The 25688-nt window shown below is 42.5% G+C and overlaps 1 protein-coding gene across 2 annotated transcripts in view; it reads left to right on the top strand.

Moving 5' to 3' along the window:
• Positions 1-25688, top strand: part of PTH2R (parathyroid hormone 2 receptor) — a 99880-nt gene that overhangs the window by 52970 nt on the left and 21222 nt on the right. For both annotated transcript variants that reach the window (XM_038421937.2, XM_038421938.2), the window contains one exon: positions 12964-13024. In XM_038421937.2, the coding sequence (XP_038277865.1) occupies positions 12964-13024 (61 nt within the window). The remainder of the gene's footprint in view (positions 1-12963; positions 13025-25688) is intronic.

The following is a 25688-nucleotide window of genomic DNA, read 5'->3' as shown; positions in this document are numbered from 1 at the left end:
CTATTAAGACACACTGATAGGAAATGCTTTATTGGATACGTCCAGGTTCTATCCCTCGCTCTGATATAGGCATGTCTATCTATGTGAGCTTGGCCAAATCATTTAACCTTCCATGCCAGCTTCACTACATCAAAACACATTAGGTGTAATACTCATTAACTCACAGGGGCTCTGTGTGGTGTAATACGTTATTGTGTGTAATAGCCTTTGAGATGTCTGGATAGAAGGTACGTTAGAAATGTAGGCTATGATTTTCAAAGGATCCTAAGAGAGTTAGACACCCTCTGGAACGTGCAGGGCTACATTTGGATTTTTTCAAAGTGTGACGGGGCAAGGCCAGATGGCTATAGAAAAGTGGTGGGAGATAGATATATTAGCTCCAGGCTAAACAAATCCCTGGTACCAGGATAAGTGAAATGGCAGCTGCTACAGGTCAATTAAGACACCTGGGGCCAAATAAGAACTTTCCAGAAGGCAGGGAGAAGGGTAAGTTGATTGGGACACCTGAAGCCAATCAGGGGCTGGCTGAAAGTAGTTAAAAGCCTCCCAGCCAGTCAGGTGGGTGTGCATGTCAGGAGCTGTGGGAGGAAGTTGTGCTGTTGGAGAGGCTGAGTAGTACACACTGTATCAGGCACAATGAAGGAGGCCCTGAGGTAAGGGTGAAGTGGAGCTTGAGGAAGTGAGGGCTGCTGTGGGGGAAGTAGCTCAGGGAATTGTACAAGTTTCTAAAAGATCAGCTACCATAGCTGATACTATTAGGGTCCCTGGGCTGGAGCCCAGAGTAGAGCGTGGGCCCGGGCTCTCCCCCCGACATACACCTTTGCCCCCTGATTAATCACTGAGACTGAGAGACAACAGAGACTGTGCAAGGAAGGATAACTTCTCCTCACCTGCCTCACTGGCTTATGATGAAAATGGCTCAGTAGACTGTGACCCTTGTCTCTAGAGAAAGAAGGGTTATGTGCAGGGTCACAGTGAGCCTCTGAGGCTAGTGAAATCTGCCAGGAAACACGGGACCCACGGAGGCAAGGACAGAACTTTGTCACAAAAGGTTTGGGACCTGATTTTTAAAGGTCTGGAAAGCTATCAGTTTTTGTTTACAGCAGCAGATGATGTGAAGGGTAATTAGAGAACAGAGCTGCTTTCCCAAGTGCTAATGCTGAACGAACAGAGACATGAAGCATGATGTGTCAAATTCATCTTATGATTTCAGTGGGCCTACCGAGAGCTGAATTTGGTGTCTAACTCCCTTGAACTACCTTCAGAAATCTAGCCCATAGTCCCTAGGCCAGTGGCAGTCCTACCATGGAGAATAAAGACGGGCTGAAGGTGGATTCGATATGGAGATCTCCTAGCACATTTCTCCTTCTCATAACTTTTCATTTTGAAAATGTGGAGTCCCTTGTGATTTTTTTTTAAAAAAAAAACCAAACTGCTAGTATTTGGGGACTCTTATTTTCAAGCTACTTTTCACTCTTTCTGCTGAGTTCAGTAGCCCTCTCATATAGACTTATAGCCTGCCTCTGCAAAGGGATGGATGCGGTGACCAAATAGGCCTTTTCAATCACCAACAGCTATGATACCATTATTTACATAAAGACCGTCAGTTACTTCCTCTTCAGTCACTTGTTGCCTTGCGTGGGCCTTTTATCTACATATTTACTTGGGATGTGTGGTGGAAAATTAACCACTCGTTGTTTTAGGAATCAGAATTGCCTGAGACTTTTATTTTATGCGAGCATATATGCCAGGAGAGTCAGCATAGCCCCACGCAGGGTGGCAAGCTGCTCTGTTTTCCATAGACTTCAACAGAATTATGGAGGGTTTTCGGTGGCATTCTCAAACAATACACTTCTGCCTGGGTACTTTTCCACAGACCCTTCCAATAATGCCTTATAAGAACATGATCATACATATTGCAGCAATAAGCAAGTATTTTTCTTCCACAGATGGTAGTGGGTGCTTCAGCCACCACTGCCATGGTCTTGCTGATAACTGAACATCTGTATGTTCCGATCATGGTAATGTTCAAACCTCAGTTGGCAGCTCAAGGAAAAGAAAGTACTTGAAGAGAGGAGCACACAACACTTACTGGTTTCCATGCCAATGCTGTGTTCTGCATGCTCTTTTACTGTTATATTTATTTAATATTTTTCTAAACTAACATATTTTTGATAAAGTACATCGCAGCTGCTTCCCAGACACCAATTCCAAGAATGGCTTCTAAAATAGTTTGCTTAGGATCGCTATAAACAGTCCACACAAAACATATTGAATCAAGCTGAACAAAACTTGGAATGTCTGTCCCATGGGAAATTCAGGTATTTCAACATGTGTTCTTCGATTTGGAAATGGTGAAACATTTTTTGTTTCAGCATTTTTGATCACAGCTAAGTTTTCTGTATTTCTGAATGAAAACATTAAAGCTCTGGTTTGTTGAACTGACTTGAAATGATTAAACTGCTTCTTCCAATGGTGCTGTATTGCCTCATAGGACATGTGGTTCAGCTACTTGTTGCCCCCATTTTCTAGTGTGGGCTGGGCTCTCTGGCCAGACTACATCTCCCATGATGCACCTGAGGCATATGACTCCCATAATGCATCACACAGCTTGTTCAGAGGGGAGACCAAATTTAATCATCTAGCCACTTTAGGGCTTGGGATCTAGGGACTAAGCAGTCAGGTGCATGGTCAGGAATGGGTGAGTAAAGGAGAGGATGAGGGTATGTGCCAAGTGCTGCTTTGAGTTAACGACTGTATTCAAGATAGTAGGTTGATCCGAGGGCAGACTTAGGGCCTGATTCTCCTCCTGCTTGCACTGTTCTAAGAGGAGTAATGCCTCTGAGGTCAATCTATGTAAAGCTAGTATAAATGAGACCCCTAAAGATTTTTATTCAGCTCTTTATTCCAGGGCACCATTTTTAGTTAATTGATTATATTCCCTATCTTTCATGTTTGATCAACTGCTATGCTGCAGCATAAATCAGCCCTATCGGTGTTCACCGTGCGATCACGGAAGTGCCATGTGTGTAGCCGTACTCCTGTGCATTGTAGAGTCCTTTCAAATTTATGCACAGCCCAGTGAATGTTAGGGTAAAAGGTCATGCTCCCTGATGCACACCAGCTGTGGTGCTCAAGGGATTATATACAGTTATGTGAGTGGATGGTAGGAGTACTTGAGATCAATGACAGGTTTCAGAGTAGCAGCCGTGTTAGTCTGTATTTGCAAAAAGAAAAGGAGTACTTGTGGCACCTTAGAGACTAACAAATTTATTTGAGCATAAGCTTTCGTGAGCTACAGCTCACTTTATCGGATGCATTTGGTGGAAAATGCAGTGGGGAGATTTATATACACACACAGAGAACATGAAACAATGAGTTTTATCATACACACTATAAGGAGAGTGATCACTTAAGATGAGCCATCACCAGCAGCGGGGGGAGGGAGGGGCTGTGTGTATATAAATCTCCCCACTGTATTTTCCACCAAATGCATCCGATGAAGTGAGCTGTAGCTCACGAAAGCTTATGCTCAAATAAATTTATTAGTCTCTAAGGTGCCACAAGTTCTCCTTTTCTTTTTGAGATCAATGCAGTTTGTTCGTTCCATGCTTCCCCTTTCCCACTTTCCCTCATGAAACTGGACAGGTGACCCAGCCTATTTATCATCCCGGCAGTGAGCTTCCATTCCTTTCTTGACAAGCTGGCCAAGGTGAACTCCACTGCGAAGTGTTTCATTCTGCGCTGGTGATTTAAACGCTTTTCTTCTCTGGCCTCAGCGAGTCCACTCTCCAGCGGATACTCCTCCAGCAGACAGTAAACACTCAATGGAGTGCATCATTCAGAAAGGAGCCCACTTTATAATATGCATCAAAAAGCAAGGAAACATTAAAATGTTTTTCAAGCCTGTGCTACTCAGCTGATAGCGTGTGGCAGGAGAGGGGAACAAAGAATAAGAGCTGACAAAATTGTTTCAGGGTTTTTTCAACTTGTTTTTTTTTCTAACTTGGGGAAGCCAACACGAACTTGCAAAACATTTTGATGTTGCCGAATCTGAATTTTTTTTGCTGCAAAAGCTTCAGTAGAAAAAGTTCACCTAGCTCTAGTAGTAATGTGAGCAATAATGCAGCTCTGCGTGCTGAGTCATCTGAAGTGATAGAGTTCATACATTCCTCCAGTGCTGTGATTTATTAGCTTCATTAGAGTGGATTGTGAGCTTGGCTCCTGGCTGCTTTTCTTGGTTTATTATTCACATCCACCCCACCATTCTCAGTTGTCTTTTTAGGGCTGGTCCATCTAAAACAGGCTTGAGACACACTTGCTCATGGTATGATCTTAGGATATGTGTTTGTGGTGACAGGAAGGGAGTCACTTAATCTGTGTCTTGGTTAGTGTCGCGGTTCAGGGCTACTGCACTGTGTATTTCCCCTTGCTGGTCTACCAAGGGCAGCCACTCTAGGCTCACTGCTCCTTAGCTGTCATCTTTCTTGTGTAGAGACCCATATCTCTCTCCTTCCTATGACCGGGGGGTTTCCAGCCTGCATAGTTCCAAGCCTACACTGATATTCCCAGCAGGCCAGACTGCCTAAACAGGCCAGCGTCTTCACACTGCTTTCATTCTAGGGGCTATGAACAGCTGTAATTGCCAACAGTTATGAATGATCACACAGTTCTTTCTAAGCAAGCACATTTATTCTTAAGGTGAAAGCATTACAGAGACAACAAATTAAAAACAATCAAAGAGCCTACAGGCAAGCTAATAAGCATACCAGAGATCAGCCCAACTCCAATCTTGAGATCTGGTGGGAGTCAGTCCTTCAGACCCCACCAAAGGTTTTTTTTTCTGTGGTGATGGTTTCATAACAGCCTTCGCTCAGAAGTCGCACCCACATGGAAAAGGCTAGTCTTTCCTTTATACGGTTTGGACATTTTGATCTTGAGATTTCAGGGACAGATAATTAGTAGACAAAGGTCCTCCCCTCCAGGCATAGCTTCAAAAGGCAGGGGGGTTGCATTACCAGAAGTGGGGAATTAGTATTTACCTCTCCTTAGTGTTTTCCCCAGAAAATCCGCTTCACATGTATTGTCCAAAAATCCATTCTTGTTTGGCATATTATTCAGTGTGGTCCTTTGATCATCTGGGCCTTACATCACATCTCCCCTTTAGCCTGATTGATTATTGCAACACACACTTGTCACAGATAACAGGTTATTTATTCACACAGCTGCTTAGAGTTAATTAAGAAAATGAAATTGCTAAAAAACAGAAAGAAACTTTGAGGTTTAGTTAATACAACAAATGTAATTGAAATCATAGATAAATTAATATATACAAGTATAATTTAAGTTCAGTAAAATGGTTTCCTGTATTGTTCATCCTTGCAATCTAACCTTGTAACCTTGCATATGTACAACCTTCTGGAGATGAAGAAGTCAGTGAAGCACATCAGACAGTTGGTCCTGATTCAGTTTACACCATTGTGGGGACCTGATGAACCCACATTTAGGGAACTAGACCAGATCTTTTATACTCCTCTTTTATGTAACAATCCAGCTATACAAACATATCTAGTCTCCTTCCATGAAGTTTGTACTTGTCCATCATCCATATGTAGTGTTCTGGATATCCATAATTAATCTTCCAATAATTAATATTAATAATCATCAATAATTTCTTAACAATTCCTATATGTCATCTAACTACCTACCTACCTGGTTATCATATTGACAAATGCCCCCAAACCCCTAAATGCAGAATTACTTTTGCAATACTGCAGAGTACCTGTACTCTTGTGGTCTCTTGTTTACCTCTCAGAAGGAGAGCTCATAATTCAGGAGCTGGGGTTCAGTTCTCAGGCCTGTATTATTTTAGTTAAAACTCAGACTTCGCATCACTAAATCAAGCTTCCCAGGAATAAAAAAGGTCCTAACCATAGCAACGCCTAATAATCCCAATTATTCTTTTACCCTATTGAGATTGTTGATTAGGAGGAGCAGCCCCAACCATGATTTGGGATTTATCTCTGGCTGCTGCAGGGCTGCTTGATGCCTGCAGGGACCGATCTTTTTCCTCATACAACTTTAATTGACTAGCATGATAAAACTTACTCACATTTTTGTCATTATCCATATCATGCAAGAATTGATTGTATTCATCCATTGTAATTACTTTTATTTGGAAGATAATGGTTTGCCATATTTGATGTTTTGGCAATTTCATGATTTGTCTAGTCATTGATTTGAAAGGTCATCAACTGGTTGAAAATGCAGGGGTTGCTCTAAGAGCCGTTAAAATTATGGGAATTAAAATGTTGTAATTTTTCCATGGGTACTTACTGGTTTTCTTAACATCAGTTTGATGGTTTGATTTGTTTGTTCCACCAGATGACCGTGGGTAGAGTGCAATGTGGAATTGTTGCTGTAAATTTCTAACAGTGGTAAAGGATTTCAAAGACCTTTCCCCCAAAGTGGCTTTCTTGGTCGAATTCTGTCCTTGTTGGGAGTCCCAAGCAAGAGAGAACCTGTTCTTCCAGAGCCTTGGCACCTTGACTGTGTTGGAAGCAGTATTGGTCTTTAAGGAAAAGGCTTTTACCGCTGAGAGAGAGGGGATCCATAAATGACCAGTTTCCTTTTATAAAATTCTTAGATTCAAAACTAGGTCTTTTTGAGAGATCAGTACAGAACTGACCCAGAAATGTGTGAGAGCATGATATCATGCACCCTGGGGTCATCTCTTTGCCAGTGCAGCAGATTGTGGGGTTGCTGCCCAGCTTTAATTAGCTGAACCAAACTATAATTAACCAGCCCAGGCACCATAGCATATCAATCACAGGCTAATCCAAGGTGGAGCACTCAAGATCAGGTCCAGATCTACAGTCACCAACCCCATGTTCTTTGAGTGTTTGCTCATATCCATTCCATATTAGGTGTGTGTGCTCATCACATGCACCAGTGCCGGAATTTTTTCCCTTAGCAGTATCCGTAGGGGACCACTCTGGCACCATCTGGAGTGGTGCCTGTCTGGTGCGGTATAAGGGCTGCCACCAGCGCCCCCCACCCTCAGTTCCTTCTTGCTGCTAGTGACAGTGCTGGAACTTCTGCTGCATCGGCTAGCTTTCGCTTAGTTCAGTGTGTTTCACGAATGTTTCTTTGTAAAATAGTTGTATATAATTTAGTATTTACCCTTAGTATTAGTTCTAATTAGTTGGTCCCAGACGGGACTCAGCCTAGGGACAGGGCATGCCCTGATCCCCAGGCTTTAAACAATGCGATCATTGTAAGTGGCCCATGCCCATCAGTGACCCACACATTAGCTGTTTAAGGTGTCTAGGAGAAGAGCACATAAGCGACAAATGTCGCATCTGTAAATTGTTCAAACCCAGAACGAAAAAGGAGAGAGACATCCATCTCAGGGCACTCCTGATGGAGTGTACGGGGCAGCACCGATCCCCCTCCCTGGTCCCAGCCAAGAAGCCCAAGAGGTCCGCGAGGGGAAGATCTCCCACTTCCCGTAAGGGAAAGGAGAGTACTGGAGGAGAGCCAAGATCTGGGCGGCTCGATTCCAACAGGTTAGTCAAATTAAAAATATATTGATGAATAATAAAAATTTGAACCCAACAAGGTTTGTGGCTTGGCCAATGCAAACATGCTGTGATATGTATATATCACACACACACACACACACACACACACATCTTTTTTCTTTCTTTCTCTCTCTCTCTCTCCATACTTTAATTTACCAAAGGGTTTTATCGCTGTATTTTTTTTTAACTTTCTCCCCTGTCATACTTTCAGGTCACAGGGGTAGTGAGTGGGGTTTGTTTTCTCTCTACCTTTACTTACTACTTTGCTTGATGCAAATGTAAAATATATTGTTTTGTTTAAAGAGATACTGAACTTCATAAATTACTAATACATCTAAGTATCAGAAGGGTAGCCGTGTTAGTCTGGATCTGTAAAAGTGGCAAAGTGGGTATTCACCCACGAAAGCTTATGCTCTAATACGTCTGTTAGTCTATAAGGTGCCATAGGACTCTTTGCTGTTAATACATCTAAAGGGTACTAAATTAGATGTTCTGCAACAATAAAGACTGTTAATTGCTGTTGTTTGATACATTATGTAAATTTAAAATAATGATTTTGAGACTGATTTATGGGGAACCAATTTTAATTCTGTTCAGTCAAATGTAAGTTAAAAGCAATTTGCTTCCCTTTTTAATAGACACAGATAAAACTACCGAGGAACTCATTTCCAGTTGCGTACATCAACATAGTGGCAGCTGACCAAAGAGTTTTAAGCCACATTTCACTGTTCCCTCCTGTCAGCTTTCTAGCTGAAGATTACACCTGAATTACAAGAGAAAGGCACAGAAACAATTAATTAATGCCTTTAACTTTAAACTTGATAAACTAATTAAATAATATCTTTATGATTATTTGTCTTTTAATGATTAAAGGCAAACAGATTTGTAGTGTGTGTGGGGAAAATCCCAGGTAAAGTACACATTTTACATAAACCATTTTACTTCCATTACAGCCAGTGGCCCTTTTCCATGGCTTACAAAATACATAGCTACGCAGCCTCTCAAACCTGTGAATAACTAAGCTTCCATTATTGTCTGATAAGCAGAGGTTCCTTCTTTTAAATAATTATATATACCTATGTAATTAGTAATATATTGTGATTATCATTCAAATAAAGTTGTCCACTATTACCACCCAATTCAAGTGCTTATAGCCTTTGAGTTGTATGCAGAGCCTTTGAGTGCTAAAACTTTGTCATTAACAAGAGTAGGAGGTACCCCCCCTTAAATATTGATAGGCACACAGCCCTTCGGCCATTCCTGACTAGAACTGCACATGAGAACTTCTACAGTTAACCCTTTGCCTTCCTGTCTCAATCGCCCCAATCAAACACAGTTACTCTTTCACCTTCTCACTTTAGGATGACAAAGTCAAGCTTCTCACACTAATAGAGTAGGCCTTAACCAGAGCAAAGCTGAATAACCCAATTACTTGATTCTCCTTTTTGCCCCCTAGCATGTCCCAATTGAATAAAGCTATCAATATTAGGCCCTGCAGTGTCACTAACTTCATAGCAAGCTAAATTATACATGAAATAGGGTCATATGTCAACACCTCCTTAGAGAGGTTACATACAATCCTACAATAATACATAAACTTTTCATTTAATGAAATGGACCTGAAAGATACTTAAGCTTAATTTCATTAGGTGTTTCAAGGGTATGGGAGGAAATTGCCATATATGTCCCAGTTACTATTAATTATAAAAGTGGATAAAGCACCTTGTGACAGCCAGAAGCTGCAGCTGACTTTGAGGAAGACATAAATAAAAAGCACTTGGACACTGAAGCACATTGAGCTTCCCTTGCACCTGGGGAATTTTAATACTGTTTTGGTGCCAAAAGGGACCGGGTAGGTCCTCCGCTGTAAAGGGTTGTAGCTTCATTGACTTCACTGGAGCTTTACTAGTTGACACGAGCTGATGATTGGGTCCTTTTGTCTTTTATCTTATACTTTCCAGTTAGATTATTAAGCTCTTTGGGGTAGGGAGGTAGCCTCTTTGTGTTGTTTGTACAGCACCTAGCACAAGACTAGGATTAGGGCTCGTGGGGGCTACAGTAATACAAATAATGAATAAATAATGTTTTTAAGTAAAGAATTAATCATAGTTTCTTTCATTCTCTAATACCCTTCTCTAATCTGACATTAACACCTTCCTTTCTTCCCTGCTCTTTCCTCTTCATTGTTGTTTCTCTATTTCTTTCATCTGTTGCAGTCTATCATTTCCCTGCCCCATAGTCCCTTCCTAGATGTTGTGGACATCAGGTAGGGTGAATACATTTTAACTGTTGGAAAAACCTGCCCCCGGAACAAGCAGCAAGACTTCTATATACTTTTGAATAGCTCTGCTGTTTCCAGGGCACCCTTAGTAAACCCTACAGGTCCTGACGTAACCAAATGCAATCAGCCAGAATCCTCTCTTCCACAGAGGCTCTCCTGAACAGGAAGGACACAGTTGCAAAAGTCTGAATCAGGATCTCAAAGTTCATGGATGTTGACATACAGGTGTCATGGTGCATTTGGCTCACTCTCAAAGTCTAGATCCTCACATACACTTCGTCCTGGCTGGCAATGGTCGTATCTGGGATTTTCGCTTAGATCCCTGTCTTCCCAGCTTGCTAATGATTTTGTGTGCCTAAGGGAATGTCTACACTGTACTGTAGCCCAGAGTTAGTAGAACATGAGTTAGCAGGCCTGGGGTTTATTAACCTAGGGGTTGAGCATCAACACTCGTTTGTAACCCCAGGTTAGGAATTTTTGAATCCTGGGTCCCAACCTGGGGCTCCAGCATCTACACTGCATTGTCCGAACCTGAGTCCAGCCACCCATGTCCCAGGCATCCTCTCACCCTCCCAAAATGTGGCTGTTCTAGCCCTTTGTTTGTGGTGCAGTGTGGGCAAACTTAACTGTCCACCACATTTGACTGTCCAGAGGACAAAGTCAGCCCATGGAATTGTGGGGCACTTTTGGCAAAATCCCAGAGCACAAGTCCTTTGGGGCTGTTTCTACAGTGCAAAGCAATAGGGCTCGAATCCTGGGTCCTAGCTTGACTCAGGCTTGGACACTTCACCTCTCTGGGGTCCTGGGACCCTGAGTCCAAATTTTGGGTTAGTGCAATTTGTGTGTAGACAAAAGGGGGGCAGATTAGTCCTTGAGTTCAGATGTTGGGGAGAAGTTCACTACATACCAGATGGAACAGATGGAGAGTGGCAGGGAATTGGCTCTGCCCCCACAACACACAATACACCTAAGCCAGCTCCCCAGAGGTGGTAATTTACTATTGGTGTAGACCAAGGGTAAATTACTGTCTCCCTAGAGCCAGCTTGGAGCAGAGTAGGAATTGTGGCTTCCTAGTATGTAATACCAGGGGATATAAGTGAAGAGTGCACAACACAAATGGCATATCTCCAAAGCAAGAGAGGCAGAGAATAGTTTGAGAGCACTCCATAGACTGAGATATGTCCTCATGAACCATATTTTGAATAAGGTACAAATTAGTAGGAATCTAAGTCTGTTCTAAGAGAATTCACAAACAGCAAAAGTTCAATTGTTTGTTCAGCTCTTATGAAGACTCAGCATTTGAGTGTTTTAAAATGAGACTAGTCATGACACTAGAAGACATTGTAGAGAGCAATGATGCTTGTGCAAAGAGATGGCTCTTCCATTTCAAGTATAAACATAAGGCTTTGTCTTTTTTTTTTTTCACTTTAATTCAGTACTTTATCACCAGCTTTCCCCATATGGCAAAATCAAATTCAGAGTTGCAGGATCACAGGAACACACAATGCTATTTCCATTAACTTGAATGGAGGAAGCAAATGGTAGCTCACCTGAACCTTTGTCAGTATTGAGGGTTGCATTGCATGGTGCATCTCAGAAATCACAACTTCTTGAGCAAGTATAGCCTGAAAGTGCTGTCAGCTTTCTAAAACTCTCTATTCATCTCTTAAAGAGGAATGTCAGCATCAGATGCTCTAATCTGTTGGTGCTCAAATGGTAATTCACAGAAAGTTCTTGCTGCTATTGGTTGTTTAGGCCTTAGCCTAAAGCCTATTGAAGTCAATGGAAAGACTCCCATTGGCTTTAGCTCAGGCCACTAATGTATTTGGCCAAAGTAAGGTCAATAGTGTTTTCAATAACTGTCATCTAGAGGTTTCCTATGTTAAGAAAATTGTTACCAAAAACAAACATCCTGAAAGGGCAACAATCCTGCCCGAAACCACCAGCACCATTTCGACATCGTTTCCTTAGGAGTAGGCCACATCTGTCCGCTCTGCGGACAAGCTTCATCAAATCCATGAACTGTGGACCAGCCCTCTGCACTATGGTAAATCTCCCCCCAAGGGAGTAGCTCACTTTGCACATAAATGTCTGTTTTCAAATGGGAAAGGTTAGTAGCTTTGATTCCACCACAAATACTCTCACTCTCACAGGGGAGGTTAGAGACTGATGACTGGAAACCTTTGCATCTACTTCATTGAAGCCAGTGGCAAAACTCCCACTGTCCTCAGTGAGAACAAACCCAGACCCTATATTTGTATCACACAACCCATGAGTGGTGCTGCATTTTAAATACTCAATCTGAGACGTGTGCCAGGAAAACATTGCAGGAGACTGAAGTCCTCTGTCCAGCCAATAGGTTCCCTTGTGGGCAGAAACAGTGCAAATATCCCTGTCCTGCCACTTTGCCTCAATCCTTTCTTTGACTAGCTTTTCAAGGGAAAGAATAATTCATGCTTCCCGCCCATATGTTCCATGGCCTTGGCCTGAAACAGCCCAAAGTTGCCAGCTGTGATTCTGGCTTTTGTTTAGTGCTTTTTGTTCCTTTGGAACTGGCTTGAGGCTACCCGATTCATTTCATGTACACCAATCAATGACTGTCAAACTTTAAATCATTTCCAAGCTGGGCTGAGTTCCTGTATCCTATAGAGATAAAGGCTCCATGACTCATAATCACTTCGTCCTCTGGTTCATGGTGTATAAGAAACAGGGGAGGCAAAGACACCGATCCTCAGCTGATGTAAATGAAGCCACTGAATTACACCATCCAAGAATCTAGCCCCAAAAGTTGTGTGTAGAATGGGTGTTTTCCAAACTTTCAGCTCTATCTAGAATTTGCGTGCAAATTCTGACCTCAGTCCCATCCCATCGACCTTTTTTTTTTTTAGAATTTGGTCTTTCATGCTCACATTGAATACTGCTTCTTCACAGCTCATAGTTTATTAATAATAAGAACTTCATTGCCTTCGGGATTCTTTTACAAGTAGTTATTTTACTTTCCCTTAAGGTGCAAATAAAAGGTAATTTTCTCACCCATGCCATCATTCTTCCAAATGAACCTACTCTGAACAGTAACCAATTAACTTTTCATAATTGTAGGTTTTCCGGCTGTCTTTGTAGTAGCCTGGGCAGTGGTCCGTGCAACGGTGGCAGATGCAAGGTAAGCAGCAAAGATGCAGAAGGCGCTTTGAGCGATCTGTTTATGGAAAGCAGTCAAATTTGTTTTCATCTCTCCATTCCTGCATGTACCGCAGATCACGTGCTCCCATTCTTACCTGCAAACAAAGTGTCATTTTAAACAGCAAAAGACAGATGCACCATCAGAGTGTCGGGGTCGATGGTGGAAACCTTAATGTAAAAGAGAAGAAAAGTGATGATAAAAACAATGGGCCAGTTTATTTGCTGCTGTGTCTCAGCGTGGCTCCACAGGTACCGAAGAGACTAATGGCCTGCATAACCCTACTTTTCCTTCTTTACTTTCTGTGTGGCAAAGCTGAGAGATGATAATGGGCTAAAGCCCAACACAGAGATCTTTTCTTTCTCATTTCCCGAAGGTCCGATAGTAAGTTAAATGCCCAAAGCAAATAATTCCTATTGGTCTGATAACTCATTGCTGTGGAGATCCTCGCTGTGATTATTAACCTGTTTCTATTGTATTTCTAAAGGGTTTAAAATCAGACATGGCATTTAGATAATGGGCAATAAAATTGCTAGGCATGCAGCTAGAGCACTGAAAAACGGTGCTTTGTTTCCACTCTGGCTCTTTTTCTGTTATATACAGTTTACACTCAATGAGACCGAATATTGGGTTAGCCAGTGTTCAAACAACTGCTTTTCCTAGATCTCATGCTTCATAAGCTATTGGATCTGCCATTAATCAGGATTGATTACTGATTGGCAGACATATCAAGCCAGTGAAATTTTGGAAGTAGAAATTTTATATTTGAGGGGAAGGGGAGGAACTCTCCTGACAGGTTGTTTCTGTAAACGAATAGTAGCTGAAGCTGCTCAGATGTTTGAAATGTTAAAAGTAGGTGGTACTGAGGGACTAGTGGGGAGAGGGCAAGTGAGAAAATGAAAATTGTATGATAAATGTGATTTATCACACGGTACCATAGTTTAGTGCAGGGGTATCACCAGTACATATTGTATATATTGATATTTTGTGTGTGTGTGTATATATATACACACACACATGCTCCATATCCAGTATTGCCCATTTTCTAAAAAGGGGCCCCAAGCTGGCTTCTAGACACATCCAAAGGTTTGCACGTACCGTTAGCAATAAGTGCAAATAAGAGAATTTACATTTCGTCCTCCCAGACTCTGTCGACAGACAAGAGTCAGACATCTAGGGTGGGCTTTTCAAATGCACTCAGCATGGGCCTCCTGGCTGCCACTGAGGTCAACAGGAGCAGGGGATGCTGAGTGTTTTTGAAAGTCCCTTCACAACAAACAAGGAGCTAAGAAAAGTCATTCAACACTCCATGTGCATGTCATTCATGAATTTCAATTCCCCTCAGCTACCCTTTCATCACCCACAGCCCACACATCTGCATATGCCTCCATCCTGAACAACCAGTGAGCACCCGGACATTCTGCCCCTTTCTTATTGGTTATGTGTTGATTGTGTTTTGTTGTTTACATTGTGTATCACTAGGTTCATACTGGTATGAGTAAGTGAGGTACGGTGTCAGACTGCAAACTGGAGCAGGAAGCTTGGTTTCTCTGTAATTTTTAGGGTAACGGAGGAATCAGCGATCTATGTTGCCGGTGATTTTTTTAAATATAGAAATGTTGGAATTGAAGTCCTGCATAGACGAGCTCGTGTATTGATTTAAAGATGCAGGTTGGGTTGTTCCAGCTGAAGGCTGGAGAGACGTAGTTGTGGGTGGTGGAACTTGACAATGAGAACTAGTGAATGGAGGTGGGGGTGTGGAGCGACGTAGCTGCTCCTTTCCGGCCATGTGGTGTAGCAACCTTCTCTCAAAGGTTATGAAGACACTATTTGCATGGGAGTTTTCCATGTGTTTAATAAGGCTGTGACTCAAAGGGGCCTGATCCAAAGTCCATTGAAGTCAATGCGGGGCTTTCCATGCCTGTAGATCAGTCCCATGGGTAGCTGTCAGGGTCGACAGGTAAAATCCCTTGTGTATCCTGCTGCAGAGCCCCAATGTCTTCCATAAGCTCCCCTCTTCCTCAGCCTTGCTCCTCATCAAGGTCCCCGAGTGCATCATAGCAAAGAAAACTTCGAAAGCAAAAGCTCCAAAATCAGTGCACTTCCTTGACTCTAATTGTCTGTCTTCACTATTCTTGTGTCCCAATGATAAAGCCAGCGGTGATCTAACAGTAACAATTCCAACCTCAAACAAATGGCTATTAAGTGGACAACCTGGCACCAACACTTGCCCTTGGATTCAGCTGAAATGATGAATCATAGGAGCAACTACTAAACAATATCTATGACCTTATTCCAGGCTCTTGCACTCTGCGTCAAAATGTGCAGAAAATTATTCTTTCCTCTCAGAGCTTTACTTTTGTCTGTGTAATAATTGCTGAGGATTTGCTTTGCTGCATGTCGATAGTTCAAAACTTTGTCAGGCAGTAGGAATGGTTCAAAGCAATTTACTACCATGCATCACTTTCACTACCCACAAATATATACTGAGCTGGGCTGGACAATGCTTTGTTCATGTCCTAGAAGAAAGGCACGTTGTGTATTCAGACAAATATCTGCTCCTCGTGAGTGACAGGTAGAGTGACCATATTTTCCTATGCTGAATACAGGGCACTGGTAAAATTACTCATATTCAAGGTAATTCAAAGAACTATGCAGTACAAATGTTCAAATTAACATCAAGTTGACTGAGCCCCCTCTTAAAAAGAAATACTGGGTAGTTAGATTCTTTTTATTTACCTTCTTCTCATTAAGGCTTTAGGGTTCAGATGGGGAGAGATGACACACACATCTCTCTCACACGGGGATGGGGATGGGGGGTAGGGGTGTTTGGCTGACCGACCCCATGCTCCCTGTCTGGCACTCTCTGATCTCCATGCCTGGCTGGACGCACCCACCTCTCCTGGTACCTTGCACTGCATTGTCCCAAGGCAATACGTGGGGGGCATGCAGGGTCACCTAGCTCTCTCTCCCTCCCCCCTCTCCCCGTGGCTGGAAGCTGCTTGTCCCTTCCTACCTGGACAGTGTTGAAAGGCATCTAATACCTCCAGGCTGCTGCTGGCCACTGACATAATCCAGCTGCCTCCTGTCCCACAGCTACAGCACCGGCAGGAAGGGGTTAAGCCCTAAGGATGCATTGTGCACCAGGGCCCAGAGAACCTGACTGCAGGGGCTTCAGCGAACCCATCCAGAGAGGTGGCTCAGCAAGGCAGGGTGCCTAGGGGACAGAGCAGCTCTGCGCCCCTTGGAGGCAGGGCCCAGGGCAGGGAGGCAGGCAGCAGGGGAGAAGAAGAGGGTGCTAAGCCCCTTCCCGGGGGGGCTGCTGTGGAGCCTGCAGGGTCAGGGTGTGAACAGCCTGGAAATCGCTTTCCCCCTTCATCCCCCCCGCCACTCCAGAGCTTAGCTGAGTGGTTGAGAGGTTACCCCATGCCAACTCTGTGGGGGGCTTTGCCACACGCAGGGCTAGGCTCCTCCTGGCCAGAGGTAGGCGGGCGGCTGGCGAGCAGGGATCCAGCCAGCACCAGGACCAGCCAGTAACAGGGGAGACAGAAAATACAGGACAATTTGCCCATTTTTAAGAAAAAGTAGGAACACCTGCACGAGGGCTGAAATACGGGACTGTCCCTTTAAAAACTGGACATCTGGTCACCCTAGTGATAGGGGACAGTGAATGTCTGGCTCCACTCCCAAGTTTCTTGTTGAGATATTGGGCCAGATTCTTGACTGTAGTTCAGCTGCTTTGTGTTGACCTAAAGGGGCATCACTGATTCCCTGAATGTAAAACAATCCTCTGAGTAGTATGAAGTGAACAGCGCTAGCCATATGCCACCCACTGTCCCCTCCCCCCTGTGTAGGCGGTATGTTGGGGCAGGGAAAGGTAGGGACTCATAGACTTTAAGGCCAGAAGGGACTATCACGATCATTTAGTCTGACTTTCAGGCCACAGAACCTCACCCGTCCACTCCTTTAATAAATCCCTAACCTCTGGCTGAGTTACTGAAGTCCTCAGATCTTGATTTAAAGACTTCAAGTTACCATTTACATAGTTTAAACCTGCAAGTGACCCATGCTGCAGGGACAGGCAAAAAATCCAGGGTCTCTGCCAATCTGATCCAGGGGAAATTCCTTCCTGACCCCAAATACGGTGATAAATTGGACACTGAGCAAGACCCACCAGCCAGACACCTGGGAACGAATTCTCTGTAGTAACTTGGAGCCCTCCCCATCTAGTGTCCCATCCCCTGTCCTTGGAGATATTTGCTGCTGGCAGTCTCAGAATGGTGTAACAGGGCTAGGAGCAGAACACATGACATTTTAGCTGATCCGTGCCCTTCAGGGATCTCTCCAGGATAAGCAGTTTGGAAAGGTGGCTTACAGCCACCTTTTTCTCACCCTCTCCTCAGATGCTCTGAGCATGAGTCCAGGGAAACGCAGAATTTGGTCTGAAAATGTGTACGCCGGAAGCTGCTGTGTTATGCCTTCATTGAAATGAAGAGTGCTGCATATAGAGCTAGGTGGTGTGAAAAGGCTGTACTGTAGCTGAAGTCCCCAGGAAAGGGGTTTTCAGGCAGCATACATGGCATGGTAACTACGCCACCCCTAGAGAAAACATAACATCTCACACACACCCCGTTCCCACTTAGCTCTGCTAGCTGGTGCACAGTAATGGCAGTAGGACCACATCCCTAAATTCTGCATACCCTTCTCCCCGGGAGGCAGCTAGCATCTGTGGGCATCCTGGAAGGGGAGCTGTGCATGTGCTCCTCAGATACATGGTGGCTGGCTCATGGACATGGGGACCAGAGCTGTGGGAAAGGTGCCCTGCATCTTTTCCTTGTGCATCCACACCAGGGCCAAGCAGCCAGACCAGGATGGGGGTTTTAACTGAGGAACCTTAAAGGACATATAAAAATCCCCCTGCAAATCAACAGTGGAACTCTGGTTTTACAATAAAACATACAAAAAATAAAAAACCCATCTCAGAACTCTCTTTCCATTGTGTGATGAGATTCATTGCACTTAAAGTCTGTGGTAAGGAAGAAAGCAGTGAAATCTGAGGTGACTAATGAAAAACATCAGTGCCAAGGAGAGACAGCTGTACCTCTACAGGAAACAAAGGGTAGCGGCTCCTTTAATGTAGAAGGTGTGTATGAAGCTTTGATGTGAAAAGCTTATAAAGAAGCCATTGTTCCCGTTCCTCCCGGCAATTGCAAGTGTTATCTTCAGTCTTGACCACTAGAGGGCTGCTGCTTTACAAGGGCACAGCATGAGTCACCAAACCAAGTGGCGGTGTCACCCCATGTGCCATGGCCTGGCTGCAGTTTCTGGGGGTGCATTCTGAACCCCTGCTTATGCCTCCCCCTGCCACTTTCCTTCATGCAAAACATCAAGGTGAAAAGAAAACAAGCCTTTGAAACCTGAATTATGGACCCAGCTGTCACAGAGTACAATATTCCAAAGACATATAGGGCCTGATCTTCAGTCCCCGAATCAGACCAGATTTTGTGCATGTGCAAGTGAGCATCTAATTTGCATGCTCCTCTCTGGAGGAGCCTTCACAAATCTCTGATTTGTCCTGGCGTATTTATTTTATTGAATTCCATGACTGGATTTATTGGTATATTCCACTAATAGAGCTTCTGCCTAGGAGTATTGGGCCAAAAATATTGAAACCTGGATTCTTCGAAGCCCATATTTAGACACCTAAAATAAGTGATCTGCTTGTTCAGCCGCCTGCTCTTCAGTTGGAACTGTGGTTTTTTTATGAATTATATCATGCACCTGTTGATATATTTTCAAAGGTGCTCAAGCACTCACCTCTCCGACTGCTGGCAGCAGGACGTACAGATGCTCAGAACCTTCTGTTTGCCAGAAGCTGGGAATGAGCAACAGGGGATGGATCACTTGATGCTTATCTGTTCTGTTCTTTCCCTCTGGGGCACCTGGCATTGGCCACTGTCGGAAGACAGGATACTGGGCTAGATGAACCTTTGGTCTGACCCAGTATGGCTGTTCTTAGGTTCTTAACCTTTGAATTTCCAGTCTTTTGGGATAGATATGGTCAACCAATGATGGTGTTCTTCTTAGGAAAACAAGGAGAGCTTGTAAACCTCCATTAAATACTTCTGGTCTTTTCTCTGTGCATGCAGCACAAAAATCAGAGGTGGTCTATTCAGCCGCAGCATTCGGCTGAACATTCACAGAACTCTGCACTCCAGTGTGAATGACGACCCTTTGACTTCTCCAAACATCTCTCATGCTTTGGCACAACTATAGCAAATTACTCTACACATACGGGAACTTTCCTTACAGATTCTTTACCCCATCGTGGTGCTATATAGAGATAATGGGGGGAGGGGAAAGAGAAGCATTTCACCAGGTTTCTTTTTCAAATTCAGAAGTTTGTCCAACTCAGTTTTTTTTTAATTTCAAAATTTGAAATTTCAGTGAAATTGAAAAAAATGTTGATCAGCCCATGTGCTCTATTATTTTGAATGAAAGAAAACTAAAGGAAGGTACCAACTTTTCTGTCAGTTGCTCAGTTTGCTCATAGTAGCATTCATTGGGCGGAACAATGTCGGTCATTCCATTTTGATCTTTGGCAGAGGATGCTTTTGCAGGTTCTTTTGAAGTGTCGTTCACTACCAGCAGCCTTTTCACCCAGGATGTCACCATTTATCTTTTCTTGCTAGGCTGATAGAGGAACATTTTTTTTCCAGTAAATACTAGATTGAGTAGCTGAAAGTTTCTGTCTCCCACATCCTGACTCACAGCAATCACTTCATCCACTCAAAACTGTTAGCAAGTAGCTCTGACTCCTGTTAAAAAAACAAAACTAAACCTAGTAATTCTCCACTGGCGGATATTTAAAGTTGTGTCAATTTCCACAGATAGCTTGATAGTTCTTTTACAAAGAAAGGAGAGACTGTGATCCCTGTAGCACTGATGTATTCGTGGAGTCACTCTGATGATGGAGTTATTCAAGATGTACACCCATTCAGTGGAGATCAGCATCTGGCCCAGAGTGTCCTATGTTATCCCTGGATTTACTTGAGCCAGAGATTTTATTTGAATGTGCTTTGAATTTGGCAGTCCAGTCTTCATTAACAGATGGCACCCTTCTCATCAGAATTTCCTTGCTTCAATATCACTGAAGTTGGCCATTGGGATGCTTTGTCAGGGTGTCCAGAACTGTAAGCCACTGTATTACCCTCTGCCTCAGGAAGAGAAAACTTTACAGGAGCTTAAACTGTGGGTCAGCACCTCCCCAGCAAACTCCTCGAGACTCTGACAGTCTCAGCCTGGCATTGCAGGTCACTCTCTAGTTCCCAATACCCCTCCCACACCCCCGGAAGAGCAGTATCCAGCCCCTAACATTGGACACTCACACAAATTACCAAGTCCACTGCCTCCAAAGAGACAGTGCACACATCCGCCTGTTAATTTAGCAGAGGACCTGCACTTTAATACACCGCACTGAGATGATTTTATGCTAAAACCAAACAAAGGTTTATTAATAAAGAACCATAATTTAAGTGATAGTAACCAAGGATAACAGAAACAGACAGTGGTTACAAATAAAACAAAAATAAAATGTGCTTTCCAGTGTCTACTACGTAGCAGATTACAATCTGGGTTTCAGGCAATTTCTCACTGAGTCAGTTCTTATCATCCTCAACCCACATGGCTGTGGGGTTCCATCTTTCACAGATTCAAAGAGCACAGGTCTCTTGGTCCCTTAAGTGGATGGATAACCAGAATGTCTTTTTGCTTCTCCTTATATTCCCTCAAGATCGTTGTCTTTGCTTTCAGAGCCTAGGGTTCAGACTCCAGTCATGCTTGTTTGTTTTCCAGCAAGCTGGGGCCCTTTTCCTGCTGGTTTGATTACTCTATTTACCTTAGATGCAAATGTCTTTTGATTGTAATGAGGCCATACTGTTGTCTCCTTTGCCTGTTAGCTTGATCACTCTGTTTACCACAGAGGCAAATGCATTATCTACTGGCTTGCAAAGCTTGATGCTGGTGGATTGGTCAATATACCTTCCTTTTTCTAGGACAAACCTGCTTATCATCTCTACTTGGATTGCTTGGACTCAACATATTTTAGTAACGCGTTTTCAGCACACCTGCATAACTCTTTATATGCTCACTGTACATATATCACACAAGATATTAATGACCAGAGTGTCACTAGTTTTCATATGGTAGCTTACAAGATGCACTTTAGATAAATATTATGACAAAAGGGTGTGATGTGTAGTGAGTTTGTCAGACATGGTAACAATTCTCATTACAGATGGTGAACACTTTGCCTGTGGATATTGAGGGACTCATAGGGTCAATAGCCATATGGTCCTTGCGGTCCCTTCTAACCCTATTGTTCTGTGAGTCAGACTGGCTGTGATTCAAACAATGCTGCCTAACAGAGTTTGTTTGTTAAGCAAAGAATGAAGAGGGAGAATACTCAGCACAGTGAAGGTTTCCATATTCCTTGTTTAGGAAGGCAGCATTCCTGGAAGGAAATATGGACTGAGATCTTTTACTAACTCATGTCTCTTGTGAAGTGGGAAGACTCTGGAAGCAAAAGCTAAGGGCTTGTCTATGTGGTGAGTTAATGCACAGCAAGTTGGGGTGTAAATCTACTGCACACTAGCTTTCTGCACACTAGATCACCATGCGGACCCTGCTTCTTTGCAGTAAATGCAGTCACGTCAGAGGGCACTAGGGAGCTTTTTGTGTGTGGTAGCAGGGTTCCCAGGGCCAGTTAGTGATAGAAGGCGAGTGTGCTGTCAATTTAGACCCTAACTTGCTGTGCACTAACTCTCCATATAGACAAGCCCTAGTACAAAGAACCCCATATCCTATTATCAAGTCAGTTGGAGACAAGGTGAATACAAATTGGTGATACTTCAAAAAAAATCTGATTTTTAACATTTAAATCCTGGTTTATTTTTAAAAATAAACCTATTTACATTGAAATTTGAAATTGACAATCTATGTTAAGGCCTAAACTTATTCTAATCTATTATAATTAAATACAAAAACTTTTAAGCAGTACAAGTTTGCTGCCAAGGTTTTAAGAAAGTCAAACCCTGAACTGCTTGAACTCACTGGCTAAGCACTTGAAACAAGTGTGTGTTTAAAGTGCTAACCTGGCTTTTGACAGCAGTAGCCCTTTCTGCCAGTGCAAAGAGAATATTTCTCCATTTCAGTTTATGCATCTAATTCAGTTCAATGACTAGTTCATTCAAAGTTAAGAAACCAGTTGAAAAAGCAAGAAAGCTTGTTTACTCCAGCAATCTATGAATAAAAAAGAAGGTGTGGGAGAGAGATCTACTAGTACTAGAATCAGGAAGGACATGGTGACCAGAAACAATCTGTTCAATTAATTAACTATGGATAATACCACCTTTGTTTAATAAAAGCAGTTAGTTTTAAATGCAAAACATGTTTTTACAAACGTTTTCTGATGTATCCAACACATTTAAGGTGGTTTTATTTAACAAAAAAATGCTTTTGTGCATTTTTATCAGATTTTTAATTTCCATCCAATTAAAACTTGACACAGATCATAAATAAAAATTAATCTTCTAGTAAGTAAGAGATGCATCATTCACCATTTTCTAACGGATAAAAAATAGAAAAACTAAGAATCTGAATAAATTAAGCTATATAATTGCTTCAATAAATATGTGTAGATATTGTATATCCTGCTGGTTAGCAAAAAGAGGCGACAAATTTAACGTAACGGCTACATTTAGTTGCAAATAACATGTTTTAATGTTTACCAACTACCAAAAATTAATGAAAATAACTGAAAAGTACAAATGCAAAATATGATTAAAACCAATTACGTAAATCAAGGTTTCCTGCTTGCTAATTAAATCAGTCATTTTAAATTGCTTTGATTTAAATCAATCCACCCTGGTTTGAGCAAATTAGCCAGACTCGTAAATTAACAAGGGTTCTTTTCATTTTATTGCTGTTATGGTCATGGTAAGTGTTTATTTTTCTGGCAGTAGTTTACTTTCCGGTAATTGCTAATGAAAATTGTCCAACTGTAATGGTCTGATGAGTCACAATCAGATTAGAGAAGAGCTCTGTTGGATGCCTACAGATGGATGAGACAGAATCATGTTTCTGGAAGCTTGTTTCATGCAGTATGTATTGTCACTTTGCAATGACATGGAAAGAATCTGTTTCTTTAATCAAACAAGATCAGCGCTGAGAGTTCCTGTTAATGTTTTTATGAGTTATTAGCATCAATGAAATATTTTTGATTCATAAATAATAATTATATGACCTGCACGGCTCAAACAATAGGAAAGGGTTGGGCAGACTGTGCTGCCCCAAAGCACATTACACCTTAAATAGCTCCCTAACATGTAGAAGGAACATGCCTGTACCACACATCTTTATGGGATAGCAGCTGATACCCCTATGGGCCATAGAACAGCATGGCTCCAACTCCTTCTTGCCACTTTGAGGCACTGTGTGCCTATGGAGGAGTAGCAAGGGAATGGTTCATGCACTCTACTGAGCACAGAGAATGCAACTGAGCTGGGCCTTTCCATTGACTGTGCACAGGTCCCCTGCCATTGTATGCTCACTTAAGGGGAAGATTCACACCCATAGATTCCCCTCTGCTTGCAGAGCTAGGGAGCACAGAATCCTAGAAGTGTAGGGCTGGAAGGGACCTCAGTAGGTAATCTAGTCCGGTCCCTTGAACTCAAGGCAGGACTATGTAATAAACACCTGTCAGGGATGGTCTAGTTGTCTAACCTGTTCTTAAAAACCTCCAATGATGGAGATTCTACAACTTCCCTAGGCAGTTTGTTCCAGTGCTTAAACACCCTGACAGTTCTTAGGAAAAATTTCCTGTCAAACCTAAACTTCCTTTGCTGCAATTTAAACTTCTTGTCCTATCCTCAGGGGTTAAGGAGAACAGTTTTTCCCCCCTCCTCCTTGTAACAACCTTTTGAAAACTGTTACCAGTACTTGAAAAATGTTACCATGTTCGCTCTGTCTTCTCTTTTCCAGACTAAACAAACCCAATTTTTTCAATCTTTCCTCCTTGGTGATGTTTTCTAGACCTTTAATAACTTTTGTGGCTCTCCTCTGGACTTTCTCCAGTTTGTCCACATTTTTCCTGAAATGTAAGATCCAGAACTGGACACAGTACTCCAGCTGAGCCGTAATCAGTCCGGAATAGAGCGGAAGAATTACTTCTCGTGTCTTGCTTCCAACACTCCCACTAATGATCATCCCAGAATGATGTTCGCTTTTTTTGCAATGGTGTTACACTATTGACTCATATTTAGCTTGTGATCCATTATGACCTCCAGATCCCTTTCTGCAGTACTCCTTCCTAGGCAGTCATTTCCCATTTTGTTTATGAGCAATTGATTGTTCCTTCCTAAGTGGAGTACTTTGCATTTGTCCTTATTGAATTGCATTCTATTTAGTTCAGATCATTTCTCCAGTTCGTCCAGATCATTTTGAATTTTAATCCTATCCTCCAAAGCACTTGCAACCCCTCCCAGGTTGGTATCATCCACAAACTTTATAAGTGTACTCTTTATGCCATTATCTATATCATTGATGAAGATATTAAACAGAACTGGACCCAGGACCAATTCTTGTGGAACCCCACTCAATATGTTTTTCCAGCATGACTGTGAACCACTGATAACTACTCTCTGGGAATGGTTTTCCAATCAGTTTTGCACCCAACTTATAGTAGCTCTGTCTAGGCTGTATTTCCTTAGTTTGTTTATGAGAAGGTCATGCGAGACAGTATCAAATGCCTTACTAAAGTCAAGATATACCACATCTACTGCTTCCCCACCTCCACCCCCAATCTACAAGGCTTGTTAAAGAAAGCTATTAGGTTGGTTTGACACGATTTGCTCTTGACAAATCCCTGTTGACTGTTACTTGTCATCTTATTATCTTCTGGGTGTTTGCAACTTGATTACTTGATTATTTGAGCCACTATCTTTCTGGGTACTGAAGTTAAGCTAATGGGTCTGAAATTTTCCAGGTTATCTTTATTCCCCTTTTTTATAGATTGACACTATATTTGCCCTCTTCCAGGCCTCTGGAATCTCTCCAATCTTCCATGAGTTTTTGAAGATAATCTGAAATGGCTCCGAGATCTCCTCAGTCAGCTCCTTGTGTATTCTAAGATGTATTTCATCAGGCCCTGCTGACTTGAAGACATCTAACTTGTCTAAGTAATTTTTAACTTGTTCTTTCCCTATTTTAGCTTTAAAGCCTCTCTCATTTTCACTGGCATTCATTATGTTAGATGTCCAATCGCTACTAACCTTTTTGGTGAAAACTGAAACAAAAAAGTTATTTAGTACTTCTGCCATTTCCACATTTTCTTTTATTGTCTCTCCCCTCCCACCCCCCATTGAGTAATGGGTCTACTCTTTCTTTGGTCTTCCGCTTGCTTCTAATATATTTATAGAATGTTTTCTTGTTACCCTTTTATGTCTCTAGCTAGTTTGATCTCACTTTGTGCCTTGGCCTTTCTAATTTTGTCCCTACATGCTTGAATTGTTTGTTTATATTCATCCTTTGTAATTTGACATAGTTTCCACTTTTTATAGGACTCTTTTTTGAGTTTCAGATCATTGAA

This window comes from Dermochelys coriacea, chromosome 11 (assembly GCF_009764565.3).
Source record: "Dermochelys coriacea isolate rDerCor1 chromosome 11, rDerCor1.pri.v4, whole genome shotgun sequence".
Classification (NCBI taxonomy): Eukaryota; Metazoa; Chordata; order Testudines; family Dermochelyidae; genus Dermochelys; species Dermochelys coriacea.
The sequence above is the reverse complement of the archived record's forward strand: the minus strand, read 5'-3'. Positions and strand labels throughout refer to the sequence as shown.